The sequence below is a fragment of the Oryctolagus cuniculus genome, chromosome 5 (assembly GCF_051225735.1).
Source record: "Oryctolagus cuniculus isolate XC-2025 breed Fujian yellow rabbit chromosome 5, ASM5122573v1, whole genome shotgun sequence".
Taxonomy (NCBI): Eukaryota; Metazoa; Chordata; class Mammalia; order Lagomorpha; family Leporidae; genus Oryctolagus; species Oryctolagus cuniculus.
Window position 1 is genome coordinate 133,143,530 of NC_142871.1, and position 17,290 is coordinate 133,160,819.

At 48.9% G+C, this 17,290-nt stretch overlaps 1 protein-coding gene across 4 annotated transcripts in view; it reads right to left on the reverse strand.

The window, feature by feature from the left end:
- Positions 1-245: 245 nt before the first annotated feature.
- The window catches only part of BRPF3 (bromodomain and PHD finger containing 3), a 37,322-nt gene continuing 20,277 nt past the window's right edge, over positions 246-17,290 (reverse strand). For 3 of the 4 annotated variants that reach the window (XM_070074150.2, XM_002714658.6, XM_089334014.1), the window contains 5 exons: positions 14,954-15,047; positions 11,620-11,717; positions 8,314-8,411; positions 4,146-4,300; positions 246-2,537 (listed from right to left, as the gene is read on the reverse strand). In XM_070074150.2, the coding sequence (XP_069930251.1) occupies positions 2,354-2,537; positions 4,146-4,300; positions 8,314-8,411; positions 11,620-11,717; positions 14,954-15,047 (629 nt within the window). In that variant the 3' untranslated portion in view covers positions 246-2,353. The remainder of the gene's footprint in view (positions 2,538-4,145; positions 4,301-8,313; positions 8,412-11,619; positions 11,718-14,953; positions 15,048-17,290) is intronic. The other variant, XM_070074151.2, reaches the window with a different exon arrangement.

A 17,290-nucleotide genomic window follows, 5' to 3' on the forward strand; every position in this document is an offset into this window, starting at 1 on the left:
CAGCCGGACAAAGCGCAGATCTCCCGAACACGGCCACACACAAGCTGAGGTGTGGGAAGGTAGGCCAGACCTCCCACAGTCAGAGCCCACCCTCACATTTCTCTCAGGGGTGCAGGAGGCGGCCAGCCGGCCAGCCAGACAGAGCCATCGCCAGCTGGGAGCCTGCCACAGCCGGACGCTCCCTGTCGGGAGGATCCAGAAGTGGAAGCAGGCCCCGCTGATTACACCAAACACAGCACAGCAACTGCTGCCCATTAGAACATTTATTTCTCCGAGAGAAAATAAGTTTCAGACAGTCTTATTATAGTAGGTAAAATTAACTCTTGTATTCTTTACAGGCATAGATTTTTCTCTGTTTATTACCTCTCTTATACCATCTGTTATAAACAATTCTAGAAAGCAAATAAAGTCACTTTCTACAATAAATAGAGCATCCTGTGCTTCACAGCAGACGCGACAGAGACAGCAGGCCCCACCCGCAGCAGGGTCTGAGCCGTGCCCGTTCTGAAAGAGCATTTTCAAAAATGAGACTCAGAGAGAGAGACTGAGAGTGAGAGAGACTGAAAAATAGACTAAGAAGAGGAGGCGCTGGGGGGAGAAAGAGATAGACAGAGAGAGAGCAAGAGGGAGAAAGTCCCGAGATCTTACAACACAGGTTAGACAAAGGTCACAGAGTCCACAGCTGACCAACTACCTGGGGAGAGGGGACGCACTGGCTCCTGTAAATAAGCCACACAGTGTGGCCACACAATGGAGGACTCCAACAATGGAAAGTATAGGCCTGAATAATTTAGAACAGTATTCTACAATTATATACACCATGTCCTTCCCTAGCCATATGCTGAATTCCGTTTTGATTATTGTACAAAATCCAAAACCCCATCCTTTGTGTTACAGAGAGTTTTGTTGGTTCCCTTTTAAACTCTGGCTCGTGTCCCAAATGTATAAGAAGTTGTGGTGGTTGGTTGGTTGTATTTTTAAAAAGTTGAGTGTGTAAAAATGGCAGTGATCTCCCCAGTGACTTCATTTTGTCCAAAACTCCCCTATGAAAAATTTAAAACAATTAAAAAGAACATCAGGTTAAAAATCAACATGGCAATCAGCGGCCTGCAACCTGGCCCTGCGACTTTGGTGCTTAAGAGGTGAAAAGAAACGCCCAGGGACCAGACGTCGAAGCCTCTGAGAGGTGTGCTGCATTGTCAGTCAGCATTCCCCGTTCACAGTTTCTGTATCCTTCCATTTCTGAGAAGGTGTGGGGGGGGGGGGTGAAGAGAAAGAGCGCTTCAAATATGAAGGGTCCCGGTCCCCGGAGTTGGGAAGCAGGAGCAGCAGAGCTGGGCGGGCAGAGCGCAGGCAGAAGGATGCTGTGCAGACCACGGTGCTGGAGGGGGCTGGGACCGCAGCGCAGAGAAAGGAAAGCCCTCGAGGAGGAGGAGTGGGCCGAGCTGATGGGCGGGCTCCACCCAAGCCCTTCCGCACCCAGGTGGACACACAGATACTCGCACACCCGGCCTGACAGGTACACCCACCTCAGCCCACCTCGAGGCAAGACCGGGAGAAGACGGGAAGGGCCCTGCCCCAATCCAGGGGTGCGTCCCACGGAGTGTGCGCACAGCTGGGCCTCAGCGCCGTCACAGCACAGGTCTGAGAGGCGGCGCACTGGTGGAGGCGCCACGGGGTGGGACTCTGCCTAGACCCTGAGGAGCCCGGCAGAGACAGGTACCTGGCAGAGCAGCTGGCCTCAAAGGGAGTGAGACATCAAAGGAAAAAGACCAGTTTGGTGACAGTTCCTGTCAGTTTGGCACAAGAGTGAAAGTAAGGAAAGGAACGTGGGAAAAGACACCGTGCCTGGGTGCAGAGGCTGGGACGGGAAGAGGTGTAAGAATGGGTGACGAGGGGAGAGGGGAGCTCAGTGGGATTCCCCGTGGGACCCTGGCGCGTCCACAGCATCTCTGGGATCAGTGTCAGAACCTCGCCCGCCCTGAGGTGCAGTTAGTTGGGAGGGGATGAAGAGGGCCAAGCAGCCCCTCAAGGAACCCAGGACCGCTCGTCTTCTGGGCCAGGTCCATTTCCTTGGCTGGGCCCCAGCCCCTCACATTTCTACTTCTAACTGGTTCTTCAGTGGAATATCCCCGAGGGACCTTGGGTAGGAGTTTTTGGCACACAGCAGGCCTGCCAGGGGAACCATGTATTGGTCGAAACTGAGGCCTTGCCCTTGGTGGGGACACAGCCCAGTCCCTGGCCTGCCACGAGAGGGGGAAGCTGCTGGCCATACACTTGGCTGGGGCAGAACAGTCTTCCCTGTGCCCCTTGGATGGAGGCAGGGCAGGCAGACGCAGGCCCAGCTCTGGCCTCACAGGTAGCTGGAGGTGACGAAGGAGTGGGGCCCCCGGACGCGGCTCAGATGGATCATGGCGCGGTCGTAGGCCACCTGCACTGACTTGCGGATGCTGGTCTTGCGGCCTTCCAGCATCTTGAGCTTGTCCACAGTGTCTTCCACACCCAGAGGTAGGACTTTGTCCCTTGGAAGCCACTGCCTGAAATGCAAGCACGGTAAGAGGTTGGGCGGTGGTGGGTCCCACGGCACTCTTCTAAGCCTACTTATGCAAGACTAGCCAGGCCAGGAAGTAGACTGGGACCCCCCACACACTCAGGAAGCCACCAAGAACCTGACGGCTAGCGGGGTTGGGAGGATGGCACGGGGCCTCTTTGGCAGCCAGGCCCTTCTCTGGGCTTTTACTCTGCTCTGAGGGTGGTCAGGGCTCAGGGGTCTGCAGGGGCCCATTTCCAGCCACTGGGACTGGCATAGCCACCCTGGAGGGCAGAAGCCTGCCTTGCCTTGAGGAATTAGGGAACTATGGCTGGAGACGTGGAGCTGATATCAGGAACTAAACTCATCTCTGATGGGGCCTGACCTCGTGTGCCTTTAAAGTTCCTGGCAGGACTCTATTATGTGCCTAAGAACACTGTCTTCAGAGCTAGATCTTGGTTTGTATCCCAGTTCTGGCTACAGGGCCTTTGCTTTTTGAGCCTCAGCTTCCTAATTTGCAAAATAGATTGTGGAGGATTAATGAGGATAAAGAGATTTAATAAGGACAAGAAGAAAGCACTCAATAAATGGCAGCTATTCTTATCATTATCTTACTAGCTAGTGCTACCTCTTCATTCTACAGAACCAGAAGTAAAAGCACTCAGGGTCAGCACTGTGGCATAGCGGGTAAAGCCACTGCCTGTAGTGCTGGCATCCCATATGGGCGCCGGTTCGAACCCAGCTGCTCCACTTCCGATCCAGCTCTCTGCTATGGCCTGGGAAAGCAGTACAAGATGGCCCAAGTCCTTGGGCCCCTGCACCCACGTGGGAGACACAGGGGAAGCTCCTGGCTTCGGATTGGTGCAGCTCCGGCCATTGCAGCCAATTAGGGAGTGAACCAGTGGATGAAGACCTCTCTTTCTACCCCCTACCCCGCCTCTCTCTCTGCCTCTCTGTAACTCTTTCACATAAATAAATCAATCCTTAAAAAAAAAAAAAAAACTAAATAAAAAAGAATGTTTAAAAAAAAAAGAAGTAAAAGCACTCTCCAGCTGATGCTAAGAGAAACCTTGAGACACCTGTAAACCATGAGTGGGCAAGTCCCTTTCACTGGACACTGCACAGCCCAGAACCTCCCCCCCTCCCCCGACTGGGACCTGTGTCCTCGCAGCTGCTGGGAGTGTGGCAGCCAACAGACTCTCGGGCCTGTCCAGGAAACAGCCACTAAGGGAGCTGCCTGGCCAAGAGGCACACCATCCTCAGGGAGAGCTGCACTCGTGAGAGTTGGCAGGGGGTACAGAGGCACAGCCCCAATTCCCAGTACCTCCACGAAGCTGCCAGCTCCAGGATTCCTCAGAGGACTGGACTGGGACCTGTCTCGAGGGCACTGCAGGTCAACTTCTCCCCCCCGACCAATGCTGCATCCCTCAGCCCTAAGCTCTCCCCGATAAGCTCCCTGATACAAATCCCTAAAATCAGCCGTTCCCAGGGAGCTTGATCTTAGAAACCTGCTCAGTTATCAGTATTAGTATTAGTATTAGTTACTAATTAGTAATATTAGTAACAACCCTGGCATGTCCCTGCCCCAGCTGCCTGGGTAGCAACACCCACTCACCAGGTTCGCTTGTTGTCAAAGAAGAGGACAAGGAAGAGCTTCTCTCCAGCCTCTGCCTGCTTCTGCTCTCCCAGCTTCAGCACGTCCAGCGGGGGCACAGGGATGGGGACACCATTGTGCAGGAGGCCCTCCCGGGGCATCTTGGGGTCGATGATCTGCAGGCAGAAAGGGAGAAGGGCACTCAGTGGGGGAGGACAGAGTGAACGGCCCCCCACTGCAGGACCCACTGCTGAGGCACCCCACACTAAGCCATGCACGGGCTCAGCCCTGCCCATAACCACGTGATGGAGGGGCTGCCTTTTCTGTGACCCTCAGTGCCCTAAAATGGAAATCTTGACTGTCCTAATCCTCCACCTCTGCCCAACCGGTCCTTCCGATGAAGGAACCCGCACCACAAACCATCAGGCCTCAGAGCAGAAACAAGCTAGTGAGAAGCCCACGTGGGGGTGCCAGGACTGCGTGGGTATCTGTAATGGCCATGCCATTCCTCCCAGTGTCCAGGGAAGAAGAGAGGTCATTTTTTGGCCACCAATTTCCCTTTAGAACCATGGCCAGGGCCTTCCCCAGGCACAACAGCTCTGAAGAAACCTGTGTGTCAGCAGGAAGGCTGTCCTGGTTATATCTAACAGGGGCCTGGTTCCCCACCATCTTTCTACCTGACTACACTCCTTTCTGGCTCCCCCCTAGGGACAGATGCACTCAATGACCATCTGGCACAGGGGTACAGAAGCACAGCCCCAGTTCCCAACATCTCTAACAAGCCAGCCAGGTCCAGATACAGCATGAATCCTTCATGATAAGATCAAAGAGGCAGTCGATGTTCAGCTAGAAGACTGCATGCAGGAGGGCGGTACAGAGGTGAGAACCATATGGTTGCAAACAAGGGCCAGTGGAGGGATACATTTTTGAGGCAACAAGTGCCACAAGGGTAGGGCCTGAGCCCACCCTGTTCAGGCCTATTTCCGGCCTCCAGTCCCTCTCTGTCTAGCTCAGAACAGGTGTACAGCAAAATGCCTGGGAACATCAACACAACAAGAACTCTCCGGGTCTATGGAGCACTTTCAAGGTTTCCAAAGCTCCTATTTATTCACACATCACCTCATTCCAATCTCTTGCTTATGCTGGGGAGTCTGATGACAGGTGTTAGCTGACAAGCACAGAAGGAGGAGCTGGTTCAAACCATGGCTGAGACTAAAACCAGACACCTGGCCAATGCGGGGGCCTCGGCTGCCCGCTGCCTCAACACAGACGCTGCTTCCAGAGCAGCTGGCTGATCATCTCTGTGGGCCAAAGCCACAGAGCCTCCGAAACTCTCTTTAGAGGCAATCTTCATTCCTCTACCCTGTCCCAAGGGCCTCTTCTCATAGTACACTGCTCTGATTACTTCCCTTTGGGTATCTGCCAGCTTCCCCACATCCCTCTCAAGAGAAGCAGCTGAGCAGGTGCTCTGGATAAGAGCTGACGGAAGAACCTCCCCACACCACCTGCCAGTGGTGCAGTTTGGTCAGGAATCTCTATCCCAGTCTGTCTGTCCCTCCCACAACTGAAGCTAAGGGTACTACTGAGAACAACACGCACCCTCTTAGGCTTCCCTGATTACCAAACAAGACAGTGCGGCTACGCTGAAGTGTTTTGTCTTGCTGGTCCCTGCTGTGGGACTCAGAGTATCTGCACAGGGTGGATTGTGAAAAAATTTCCCTTTAAGGCAAAAGCAAAGTAGGTAAGTCTGCCACCTAGGAATAGTTTTCACATCTCAAAATAATGAACAATGGCTCATTCACTCGATGAAAGCTATGGAGAGGTAAAACAATATGAAAATAAAGCTTGTGATAAGTTAACTTATTATATATTAAACACATATATACACTATTATTCACAGCTTTACTAAATGAACTTTAATAGAAGGAATGATAGAAAATACTCAAAGTTGATGTTTTAGAATTTGAGATTTGTGTTGCCTTTTTACCCTCTATTTTTCTAAAACTCCTATAAATGTGGTGCATTACTTTCACACACACACACACACACACCCAAAAAAAAAACAAAAACATCTGCTAAAAAGACAAGAGCCAAAAAAAGAAAAATATTAAAACCGTATATTCACTATGGAGGCAAATACATATTGAAGTACACACAGGAAAAAGACTGGGAGAACATACACCAAAATAAAAACACAGGTTGTGTTGAGATGGTGGTTGAATGTCATTAGAATGCTTAAGGAGGTGAGTAAAAACACTAGTTTTAGACTACTCTTTTTGCATTGTGAGGTTTGAAAGAGAACCTCAGACCTGCACAGCCTCAATCAATTCCTTAATGACCAACCTGAGGGTCCCGCCTGGCCACTGCTTGTGAAGCAGGCAGCGCCAGGCGCAATCTCTCAGGCTGCTTGATCACAGTGTGGATTTCCCATACCTGCCTCTGCGAGGGAGGGCATGAGTAGACAACCTGACTTCCAACAGGGCTCCAGCAAACTGCAGAACCTCTTTTGAGCTATAATTGTCTTATCTGTCCTAACAGGATCAGAGCTCCTGCCCTCCTTATCTCAAGGCTCCAAAGAGTCACACAAGTAAAAGAGCCAGAAGCCCCATGCACTTAAAAGGCTGGTAGGGGTGGTTCCCAACCCTGGCTACAGATCATCCAGGAAGCTCTTAAAAAAATATTCATGCCTCAGAGTCTAATTTGGTAGCTGTGGGGCGGAGCTGACTCAGTACCCATATTGTTTAAAAACTTCCCCCAGATGATTCGGACATGCTCCAAAGGTTCAGAATCAGTGGCGTCTTCCATAGCCAGCTGGACATTGCCTCCCCGACTGAGAAAGAACGCTAAGAAAAACCAAGGTGGTAGAAATGGAATTTTCAGCTCCTGCTATTTTGGAAGAAATAGAAATTTAGCTACTGCTGGTAGGAGTACAAACTAACTTTCAGGTAATTTGGCAACTTCTTCAGGATCTTGCATAGACTTCGCCAAGAAGGTACACTTCAGAATTCCCTACAAAGAAATACTCATGGATGTGCACAAGGCAAGCTACAAGGATGATTACTGCCAGTTGTTTATCATAGCGAAAAATTCAAAGCAATCTCTATGACCAACTAGGCAATGGTTGAAATGTGGTATACACAACCAAAGATGATGCAGTCATTAATGCTGATGAAGACTGTTTAAAGGGGGAACAGATAATGGCATAAGACATGCGTGTTCATGGTTTGCTGTTAGGTGAAACGGAGGTTAAAAACAGAGTGTGGTCTCATATATATGCATATTTATGCATTTGAAAAAGGCTGGGTGGCCATATACCAAGTTATCCCTGAGTAGATGGGACTGTGGATGATTTTTAATCAGTGGCTTGGAACACAGGTTTTGACATCATGAATTTTGAGCCCTGGACTCAAATTCCAAGCTTGCCACTTATCAGCTAGATGACTATGGCTAACAGGTTTTGTTTTCCTCCCTGCAAAATAGGAACAATCATACTTCCCTCATTATTTCAAAGGCTCAGCATGTTTAATAAAACATCTAAGCATTGTCAATAGCCTTTAAAATTGTCTACAGTAAGCACATGTTAATTTAAATGCATAAGCAAATAAGTGCCATCAAAATCCTAAGAACTGGGGCCCATGTTGTGGTGTAGTAGGTTAAGCCACTGATATCATTCCATATCAGAGTGCCAGCTGGAGTCCCGGCTACTCTGCTGCAGATCTAGCTTCTTGCTAATGCGCCTAGGAAGGCAGTGGAAGATGGCCCAAGAGTTTGGGCCCCTGACATTCACATGGGAGACCCAGATAGAGTTCCTGGCTCCTTGGCTTTGGCTTGGCTCAGACCTGGCTGTTGTGGCCATTTGGGGAGTGAACCAGCAGATGGAGGATCTCTAATGTCTCTTTCTCTGCAGCTCTGCCTTTCAAATTCAATGAAATAAAATGAAAAAAAAAAAAAAAAATTTAAGTCCTAAGAACCCTAATCTTTGCATGCTTTTAGTCTATTTTAATTGCCCTAAACTAGGAGCCGGTTTGCCCCACCCAGGCTGGGGTAAGCCCCCCTCCCTTCTGCAGCTAAGGGCACCCTGACTCTCACTACACTGTGCTGGCTACATCAATCAGATAAGCCCCCAAAGCAAGGCAGGGGCCAGAACCGCCCAGAGGAGGTAGGAGGATGGCGTCTGGGGCAGACTCACCAAGGCAGGGTAGGAAGGATAGCCTCGGCACTTGGCCCACACCAGCTCCAGGGGTTCCAGGTCTCCGCGGTCTTCAAAGGGCATCAGGAGGCTTCTGCCTGGGGGTGGGGGAGGGGAGGAGACAGCTCGAAGGGGACTTGTAATGGTGCCCAGGAGGCCTGCCTGTGGCTTCCATCTGACTGGGGCAGTCCAGGAACGAGTCAGCAATATACCCTCCACCCTTCCTTTGCCCTGCCCTTTCCTTAGACGTTATTAGTCTGGACCAGGCATCGGCAAACTAGTTCTGTAAAGGGCCAAAAAGTATTTTAGGTTTTGCAGGCCACATGGTCTCTGTTCTAACTACTCGATTCTGCTGTTGAATTAGCATGGCTATGTCTCAAGAAGACTTTATTTTGGGACATTGAAATTTGAATTTCATGTCATTTTCACATATCATGAAAATCATTCTTTCATTAAAAAAATGTAAAGAATCTTTCTCAGCTCATGGTCCATACAAAAACAGCAGCAGGCCATAGTTTACCATTATCTGGACTAGAACACTGGGATGGCTTTCCCTGGAAACATGTCAACTGCTTCACCCGGGGGCCTCAGGGAGAAGCCATGCCCCAGCTTGAGCAAAGCCGAATATGGCTCTCTGGCCCCACCCCACCCTACCCCAACCCCCACCCCGGGGTAGGGGGTTGGTCCTCAAGACAGAAGCCTCATGGAAAAACATGCCTGGAAGGACCCCCAGTAAAATCACCTGCTACGTGAATTCTTTCCTGATAGGGCTGCACTTGGCTATCCATGCCGCCTGGAAGTATAGCCCTCAGCAGTCTGGTGAGTCCACAGGCCCTCCACGCGCCTGCTTCTGTCAGAGCCCAGTGTACATTCAATGTGGCCCAGAGGGCAGGCGCTGCATCTCCTCGCTTTGTTCTACACCCAATGCGTAAGCACGCAGCAGTGAGTGCTCACCAATGTTCTGGACTCACAAGAGAACCTCCCTTTCCCTCCCTGTGTCTGTAAACTGGGAATGAAGAGGGGATCACACTCAACCAAGGAAAACGGACCCAGATCTCACCAACTGGAAACTGTATTTCTAAGGAAACGTTACAACTGTTATTTATGATTTTTTTAAATGTACTAAAATAATAATGAGGTACCGTTTTGACCCTATTCAATCAATAGCAATAATAATAAAAAGATAACAAATCCAATACTGAAGGGGCAGGCTGAGTAGAAGCTGGCGCAATCACACACTGCTGACAGAACTGCAAGCCAGGACAATCATTTCAGAATGCAATCTGGTGGTGCAGCTCAAGAGCCGTTAAAAAAATGTATGAACCATGTGCTGCAGTATATTCCTTCCCTGTGAATTTATTCTAAGAAAAATACTTTAAAAGTGAATAAAAGGACTTTGAACAAAACTATTGGTTCACTGTATTATGTATAAAGCTCAATGTTGGAAGCAACTCAAATATCTAACAATAGTTCAGTAAATTATAATGCATTGATTGTTGGAGACTTTGTTCCAATAATATGAGATATATAAGTATGTCAACATGAGAAAAGTATGGGACAACACTAAAAAAAGAATACAAAAGTGTCTGTGCTTTGGATTAGCATGGTTAAAAATGTGCCTAAAATAAACAAAAGGCAACAAAGAGAAATGAAGACAGTGGTAAGGTGATGGAACTATGGGAGGTCAATTTTCTTTGTGAATTTCCTTTGGCATTATTTTAAGTATATCATTTTTAAAGTAAGAATGAATGTCACCAGAAGCACTAAGTGGACCGCTTCTCTCCTGGCTTTGTGCTAGATGCTATGCAAATTCATCTGAGGTGATTTCTGGGCACCGATGGTCACAGAAGGTGATGGAACATAAAGGCATGCACTCATCAACACACATACAAGAAACTGTTGCCAAGGGCAAATAAAGGAGCTGGGGAAAGGTAAGAGGGGAGACAATCCCTGCTGCCAGTGTGTTAGGCGGAAACTTCAAACACAGGGCATCCAGAGAGTGCTCCTGCTACCATGGCAGGCATGGCCAAAGGGGAGCTCAGAGGTTGCACCCTCTGTACCTGCTCGACCTGAGCACCAGCCTGGCCTCGCCTCCTGATCATGCCCTTTATCCCCTTAGTCCAGGGAGATAAGATCCATGAAACCACAGGGCTATGTATGCAGTGGTTATCACTGATGATACCAGCGCGCACAGACAGGCAGTATCTATCAAAATAACAAAATTGCAATTTCACGTTTGTAGATACTCCCCAGGGACACAGAATGATCCATGCACAAGGTAGCTCACTGTAATACTAGTTATGATAAATAAGGGCAAGCAATCCAAATGTCCACATTTAGAGGGGCTGGCTGAGCAAATGATGGAACTCCTGTGTAATGGGCCACTAGACAGCCAATAGAAAGCACAGAAGGATCGCCTTCTAAGGTACATAAGAACAAATGCTCCTCAACTTACAATGGAGTTGTATCTTGATAAACCATCATAAAGCAGGAAAACAGTAAGCTGAACTAGTAAGTCAGGACTGCATGTATTATTAACTGGAAAAAAAGGATGGTTTAAAAGGACATGAGTGACCGGTGCCGCGGCTCACTAGGCTAATCGCCTTGCGGCGCCGGCACACCGGGTTCTAGTCCTGGTTGGGGCGCCGGATTCTGTCCCGGTTGCCCCTCTTCCAGGCCAGCTCTCTGCTGTGGCCCGGGAGTGCAGTGGAGGATGGCCCAAGTGCTTGGGCCCTGCACCCCATGGGAGACCAGGAGAAGTACCTGGCTCCTGCCTTCGGATCAGCGCGGTGCGCTGGCCGCAGCACGCTGGCCGCGGCAGCCATTGGAGGGTGAATCAACGGCAAAGGAAGACCTTTCTCTCTGTCTCCCTCTCTCACTGTCCACTCTGCCTGCCAAAAAAAAAAAAAAAAAAAAAAAAAAGGACGTGAGTGTGTTAGGCTTTTCTACTTGTGTGCATACTTTGGCTAGTATATATATGAGGACTTCCGGAAAGACACAAAAGAAACTGCCTGCAGAGGATGCTCCAGGGAGGGGAGTGCTGGCTTTCATTATCCACTCTTTTGTACCTTTTTGGCTTCTATAACCATGGGCATGCCTTATATATTCAAATTTAGAATAAACTTAAAAAACAAAACCAAGAATACGAATGACCCAAGAGTAAGGGCCACCTGCTTGCCCAGTGTCCGAGGCTTTGGGTAGCTCAGGGACCGCTGTCCGTGCTGAGCCCCAGCAGTGCAGCAGCTTGCAGGGCTGGCTCCTTGGGAGGCCCAGCGCCCCCAGCTCCGCCTGAACACTGCTCCTCACCTGAGCCATTGTAGTCAGAGTCTCCGTTCACACCTTCCAGGAAGGGCACTCGAGACAGGGCTGGCTTCCCACGGCTGCGTTTGGGGGGCATCAGACCACTACATACAGAGCAGGGAGAGAGGGGTGAAGTGAGCAATTTCAATGACTGACACGACCACTCTTGCTCTCCCACCTCTGACAGGAGTGGAGCTGCAAAAACCCTCAGGGAAGATGGTTGCTTACCTTCCCCCTAAAAACTCACACTAACCCACGACCCACTGCTGAACAAAAAGCTCCCATGAGGCTTTGAGGCACCATTTCACCCATGTGGAGGGACTGAACCCGGAAGCAGACTCCTGCTTCCCTGCATAGGAACCTTGCATTTCACAAAGAGGCAAGGTCACCCCAGCCCCTTGTCAATCTTCCCAGATGCTCAGTAGCCTGACCATAAGCAGGGGCCACCTCACATCTGCCCAGAATTCTTTACTCTGTGGTTCATGTGGCTTTGTCTTTAGAAACCAATTTATTTTTGAAGTATAAAAATTCATCTCTTTCCTAAATTTTCTATAATGGACATGTCTTAGCTCCCAAATTAGGAAAGACATTTTTAAATTGGGAAAAAAAATCCACTTCTCACTTCCAAATAGTTTATGTGTGAAAATTTTCTTGGACAGAGACAGATGGATTTTTTTTTTAACTAAAAAGTAGACCAATTTATTTTTTTTAACATGGTTACTTCAAAGAGGTAAAACATATATTAGACAAAGACTAGAAGCTAATAAGCAAAAATGAGAATGGCAATACCAGGACAATGGTACAAGTGAGGCTCACCCAGATTTGTTGTTGTTTTTAAACAGCTCCCAATGGAATTCTGATATACAGCACACTTTGGACAGCCCCTGGTAAGATATGGCCAGGGCTTTTCTCCACTCAAACTTTTAAAAATATTACTAATATATAATTTTTTCAACTAAAATACTGCTTAAAAGACAGGTTGATAATCTGTAGAAAGTAGAAATATTTAAGAAGCCACTGGTGGGAGAAGCGGCAGCCAGGGGTAGGACTGATAGAAACCCTTGTGTTTTTTAGAACTGATTTTATCATTACCTCATACCAAGAAAACTTTGCTTAACCAAAAGTCAACGAATCATAATCCTTCAGTAACTAGCAGCCAGGCTGGAAGCTTTTTTTACTGTGAGTCAAAATTAGAACTTGTTCAGGAAAACATAAAATATACCCAGTACATATTCAGGATTCAGTTCTCACCCTATAAATATCTGTATGAGGCTCTGAGGCCTTAGACAAAGGTAAGGTGCTGGTAATCTTATTAGGGCAGCTTTTCGAACTGTTCACCTCATGAACATCCTCGAATAGAACACAACAGGGCCTAGCAAAGCGCCCTTTAGAGTCAGACTGCCTGGGTTCCAAACCCAGCTCCTCTAATTGGTTCTGCAAACTTGAGCAAGTTTACTTTAGCGCCTGAGGCTTGGGTCCCCTGTGTGTCACTGGAATGATTTAATGAATACAAAGTGCTCAGTACAGCACATACACCATGTGTTCAATAAATGGCAATTGTGGTTATCATATGATGGACAGAAGGTTTTAATGTCTTAAAGTATTACGAACTATTAATATCATACTGTGAAATGATGAGCTCATTAAAATAGAACAGAGCCCCAAAACTAGGTCTGTGCCTTCCTGATATATTGAAAAAGTACAAAAGATTCAATTATAGATGCATTTTAGCATTCTCTCCCAAGTTACCCAGGCCCAAGTGGACATCCCAACCTATAATTATCTTGTTTACTTGTTAAACATCCATCCCTCCTTCTAGAATGTAAGCTTCATGAGAACAGACTGCAACAATGCCTGGAAAACGAAGGTGTTTCATAAACAGTAGTTGGAAGAGTGACCTACTGAAAGAGGGTGCAGCCTCAACCTGCTCAGGAAATTATCAATAAACCAAGGAGCAGGTAGGGAGGGAGTGTTGGGGATGAGCTAGTGAGCAGTTCTTTCAAAGTTATTTCTAATTCGGGGATTATGATTCCAGCCTAATAAACAAGATTTGCCTTTATATAATTACTTCCATCCATAGTATGGGGGAAAAATCCTGCAGTTGGAGCTTTTGACTCTCCTTTCTGAAACCCTGAAGTTCCACTGAGAACCACTGAATTCAAGAGCAAATGCCCTCCAATGGCGTTGTTCCTGCATCAGGCAGGGGTCCCAGAGAAATCGGTGGCACTGGACTGGAGTTCTGCAGAAAGGCATCACCTTCTCAGTCAGAGTGGCTGGCTGGCTTCTGTGACTCCCAGCTGGGGAAAGCGCCCTTCCCGCGGACAGAGCAACACCCCTTCCACTTTCAGGCAAGGGCTGGGATGGGACAGTGTGATGGCCCCACTTCTGCCTTAACCCAACTAAATTTGGCTTCCATGCGCCTTGTCTATGAAGGCAGTCAGGAATTCCAACCTGGGAGCAGACAAAGTATCTCGTAAGATTCTGCAGTCTCTTTCCCCTATGCCTATGTCTGGCAACTGTTTCTCCCTATCTATTCCCCCTGTATCTCTGGAAGCTGCCAACAGGGAGAGATAAAGTCAGGGTAATTCTGGGGCTTTGTGGGAAGGGAAATCTCCAGGGAACCTCAACAGGGAACCAGTCCAGTGTAGGAAGTTGGCTAGGAGTCCTCTTTGACCCCACCAGTGACCCAGCAGCAGGTGGAGTGAGTACCCACCAGCACACACACTCAGCCTGTCCTGGAAGTGCTTCAAACATCAACATGTCGTCTTTTTGTGCTGCCCTGGGTCCATTTCCTCCTCTACTCAGAACCCAAGATCCTTTAGCAGTCACATGGGGCCATGTCAGCCTTCAGGACAAGCCATTCTTCCTTTGTCACACTGGAGGTCTCTCATTTCTAAGAGTCCCTTCCTCCCTGGTGTTTTGCCGAGCACTGGACACACAGCAAGGACTCAAACCTCACCTCTAGAGGCCCTTGCTATCAGGCCTCAGAAGACCTGGGGCAGAACTATGTCTGTAGTAAGTTAGTGTAGTGCGTGCGTGAATGTGCATGTGTGCTGACTCCAGTGTTTACTGGGAAAAAGGAGATTCTGCTGTCCCTACCCTCTAGACCCCAAATGCAGTCCATGAACCTGAAACGCATCAGCCCTCCTCTCAGATCAGACCCGAGAGTCAAGGGTCACCCTGTTTCCTCGGAGCTCATGGAGTTACAGACCAGAGGCCTCAGGAAATAGCAGGGGTAGAAACCAAGATGAGGAGGGGGAGGTTCAACCTGTAGCTGAAGGAAGAATAAAGGGAGAGTCGGCAGAAATGCTGAAAAAGCTTTGGGGACAAGCGTTCTTACCTGCAAGCTTCAAATGCCAGTCCACCACTGAGACCCAAACTACATTCCGAGTCAGACCCGCTTTCAGTGTGTTTGCTGAAGCCGTTGGTCATGCCTGCCAAGGACACACAGAGTGAGCCTGAGCGCAGGGACCCCCTTCTCCCAACACAGGGGAGGCAGCTTCCTCAGGAGGGCTCTGGGGAGGGCTGGAGAGGACAGCTGTTCCTTCCTCTGGGGCAAACGGGCCTTGGGCAGTGGACGGGATCTGAGACAAAGGTTAGGGGGAAATACTGTTGGCTGGGGCAGTGAGCAGACATGGCATTTACCTCCCCAGCCTTCTGCTCTTGTTTTACACACAGCACCCAGCTGACTCCAGCTTCTGTCATTTGGCTACAAAGGGAAATACCGGCTGGCTCACGAGTCCCTGGATCTGCTTCTAATTTCAAACCTCAATCATCAGGGAGTCCTCTCTGCTGCTCCAGGGGCCCACCCACCTTGCGTCTTCAGATAAACATTCACACCCTACCCATCACTCAGCTGGCAACAACTAGCTTAACTTTTGGAGATGGTGTAAGGAGAGGTTGGGGCAGGATAAAGGCTCTGTGTCAACCACACCCTGAGGTATCTCGCAGGGCTGATGGGGTGAGGATGGGGAGACTTCTCAGCACAGCTACCAACAGCCCAGAGCTTCCTGAGAACCCAGCCAGGACCATAGGCTCCAGATGGGCTCTGAAGTACAGGAACCTTTTTCTTCTTAAGCCTTGGCCTCTCCTGTGAAGACAGGACCTTCTTCCTTGTGTAGAATGCTCTTTGGCATGAGTAAGAGGCCTGTTTACAGCAAGCCCCTTCAAAGGCAAATGAAGACTGGTCATCCCAGGCCTGATCTTGCTGTGAAGATGACCATTCTACTATCTGCCCAATTTCTAAGCACACTCAAGTCCTGCAACTCTGACAACTGAGCCAAGAGGGGTGCAGAGATGGATGGGCCAGACACTTGATTTGAGGGCTGTAGATTAGACATGTTGGCCAGAAAATTGTCAAGAGCAGGTGTCTGAGCCAAGATATCTATACTTTGACCTGGCTCTGCCTCTACATTATGGCCCCAATTTAAATCAAGCCAATGAGCTGTGCCTCAGGTGCCTCACCTGTAAAGGACTAACACCTGTTTTGTTTTTTTGTTTTTTTGTTTTTTTGAGATTTAACTAAAGTTGTGCAAAAATATTCCTAGGTGCTAGGAAGCAGGAATGGGAATGGGGGTGGGGGGAACAGACTTAACAGCACCCCCAATACCCCTAGCAGCTGGATCCCTCAGGCTGGGTGGGCCTCATGTCCAAACTTATTTCCCAACAGCATGATCTTTCTTTTTTTTTTCTTTTTTTTTGACAGGCAGAGTGGACAGTGAGAGAGAGAGACAGAGAGAAAGGTCTTCCTTTGCCATTGGTTCACTCTCCAATGGCCGCCACAGCAGGCACGCTGCGGCCGGCGCATCACGCTGATCCGAACCCAGGAGCCAGGTGCTTTTCCAGGTCTCCCATGGGGTGCAGGGCCCAAGCACTTGGGCCATCCTCCACTGCACTCCCGGGCCACAGCAGAGAGCTGGCCTGGAAGAGGGGCAACTGGGACAGAATCCGGCGCCCCAACCAGGACTAGAACCTGGAGTGCCGGCGCCGCAAGGCGGAGGATTAGCCTAGTGAGCCGCGGCGCCGGCGATCTTTCATTTTTAATGCAGTGTTTTCCGTGCTGTTTGGCTGAGCCAGATACAACTGAGAGGATTGCAAGAATTGCTACCATCTACTGCTACATGCCAAGGGCTTTATACAGGCTATTTCCAATCCTGACAGCCTTGCTTTGGTATTGCTAGCCCCCATATTAGAAAAAAAAAAAAAAACACAGGCTGGCATTGTGGCGTAGCAAGTAAAGCCACCACCTGCAAACCCAGCATCCTGTAAAAGCACAGGTTTGAGTCCCGGCTGCTCCAGTTCTGACCCAGCTCCCTGCTCATGCACCTGGAAAAGCAGCGGAAGATGGCCCAAGTCCTTGGGCCCTGCATCCAAGTGGGAAACCTAGAAAGGGCTCTTGGCTCCTGGCTTCAGTCTGGCCCAGCCCTGGCTGTTGTGTCCATCTGGGAAGTAAACCAGTGGAAGGAACATTTCTCTCTCTCCATTTCTATCTCTCTCTCTCTGTAATTTTGCCTTACAAATAAATAAAATAAATCTTAAAAAAAAAAAAAAAAGGAAAGGAACAGGCTGAGAGAAGTTAATTAATCTTCCCCAAGTTATACAGCTGGTGGAAGTCTAGGGATTCGAAACTAGGGAGGCCTTACTTCAGCCCTCAACTTCCTGCCTCTATACACCAACC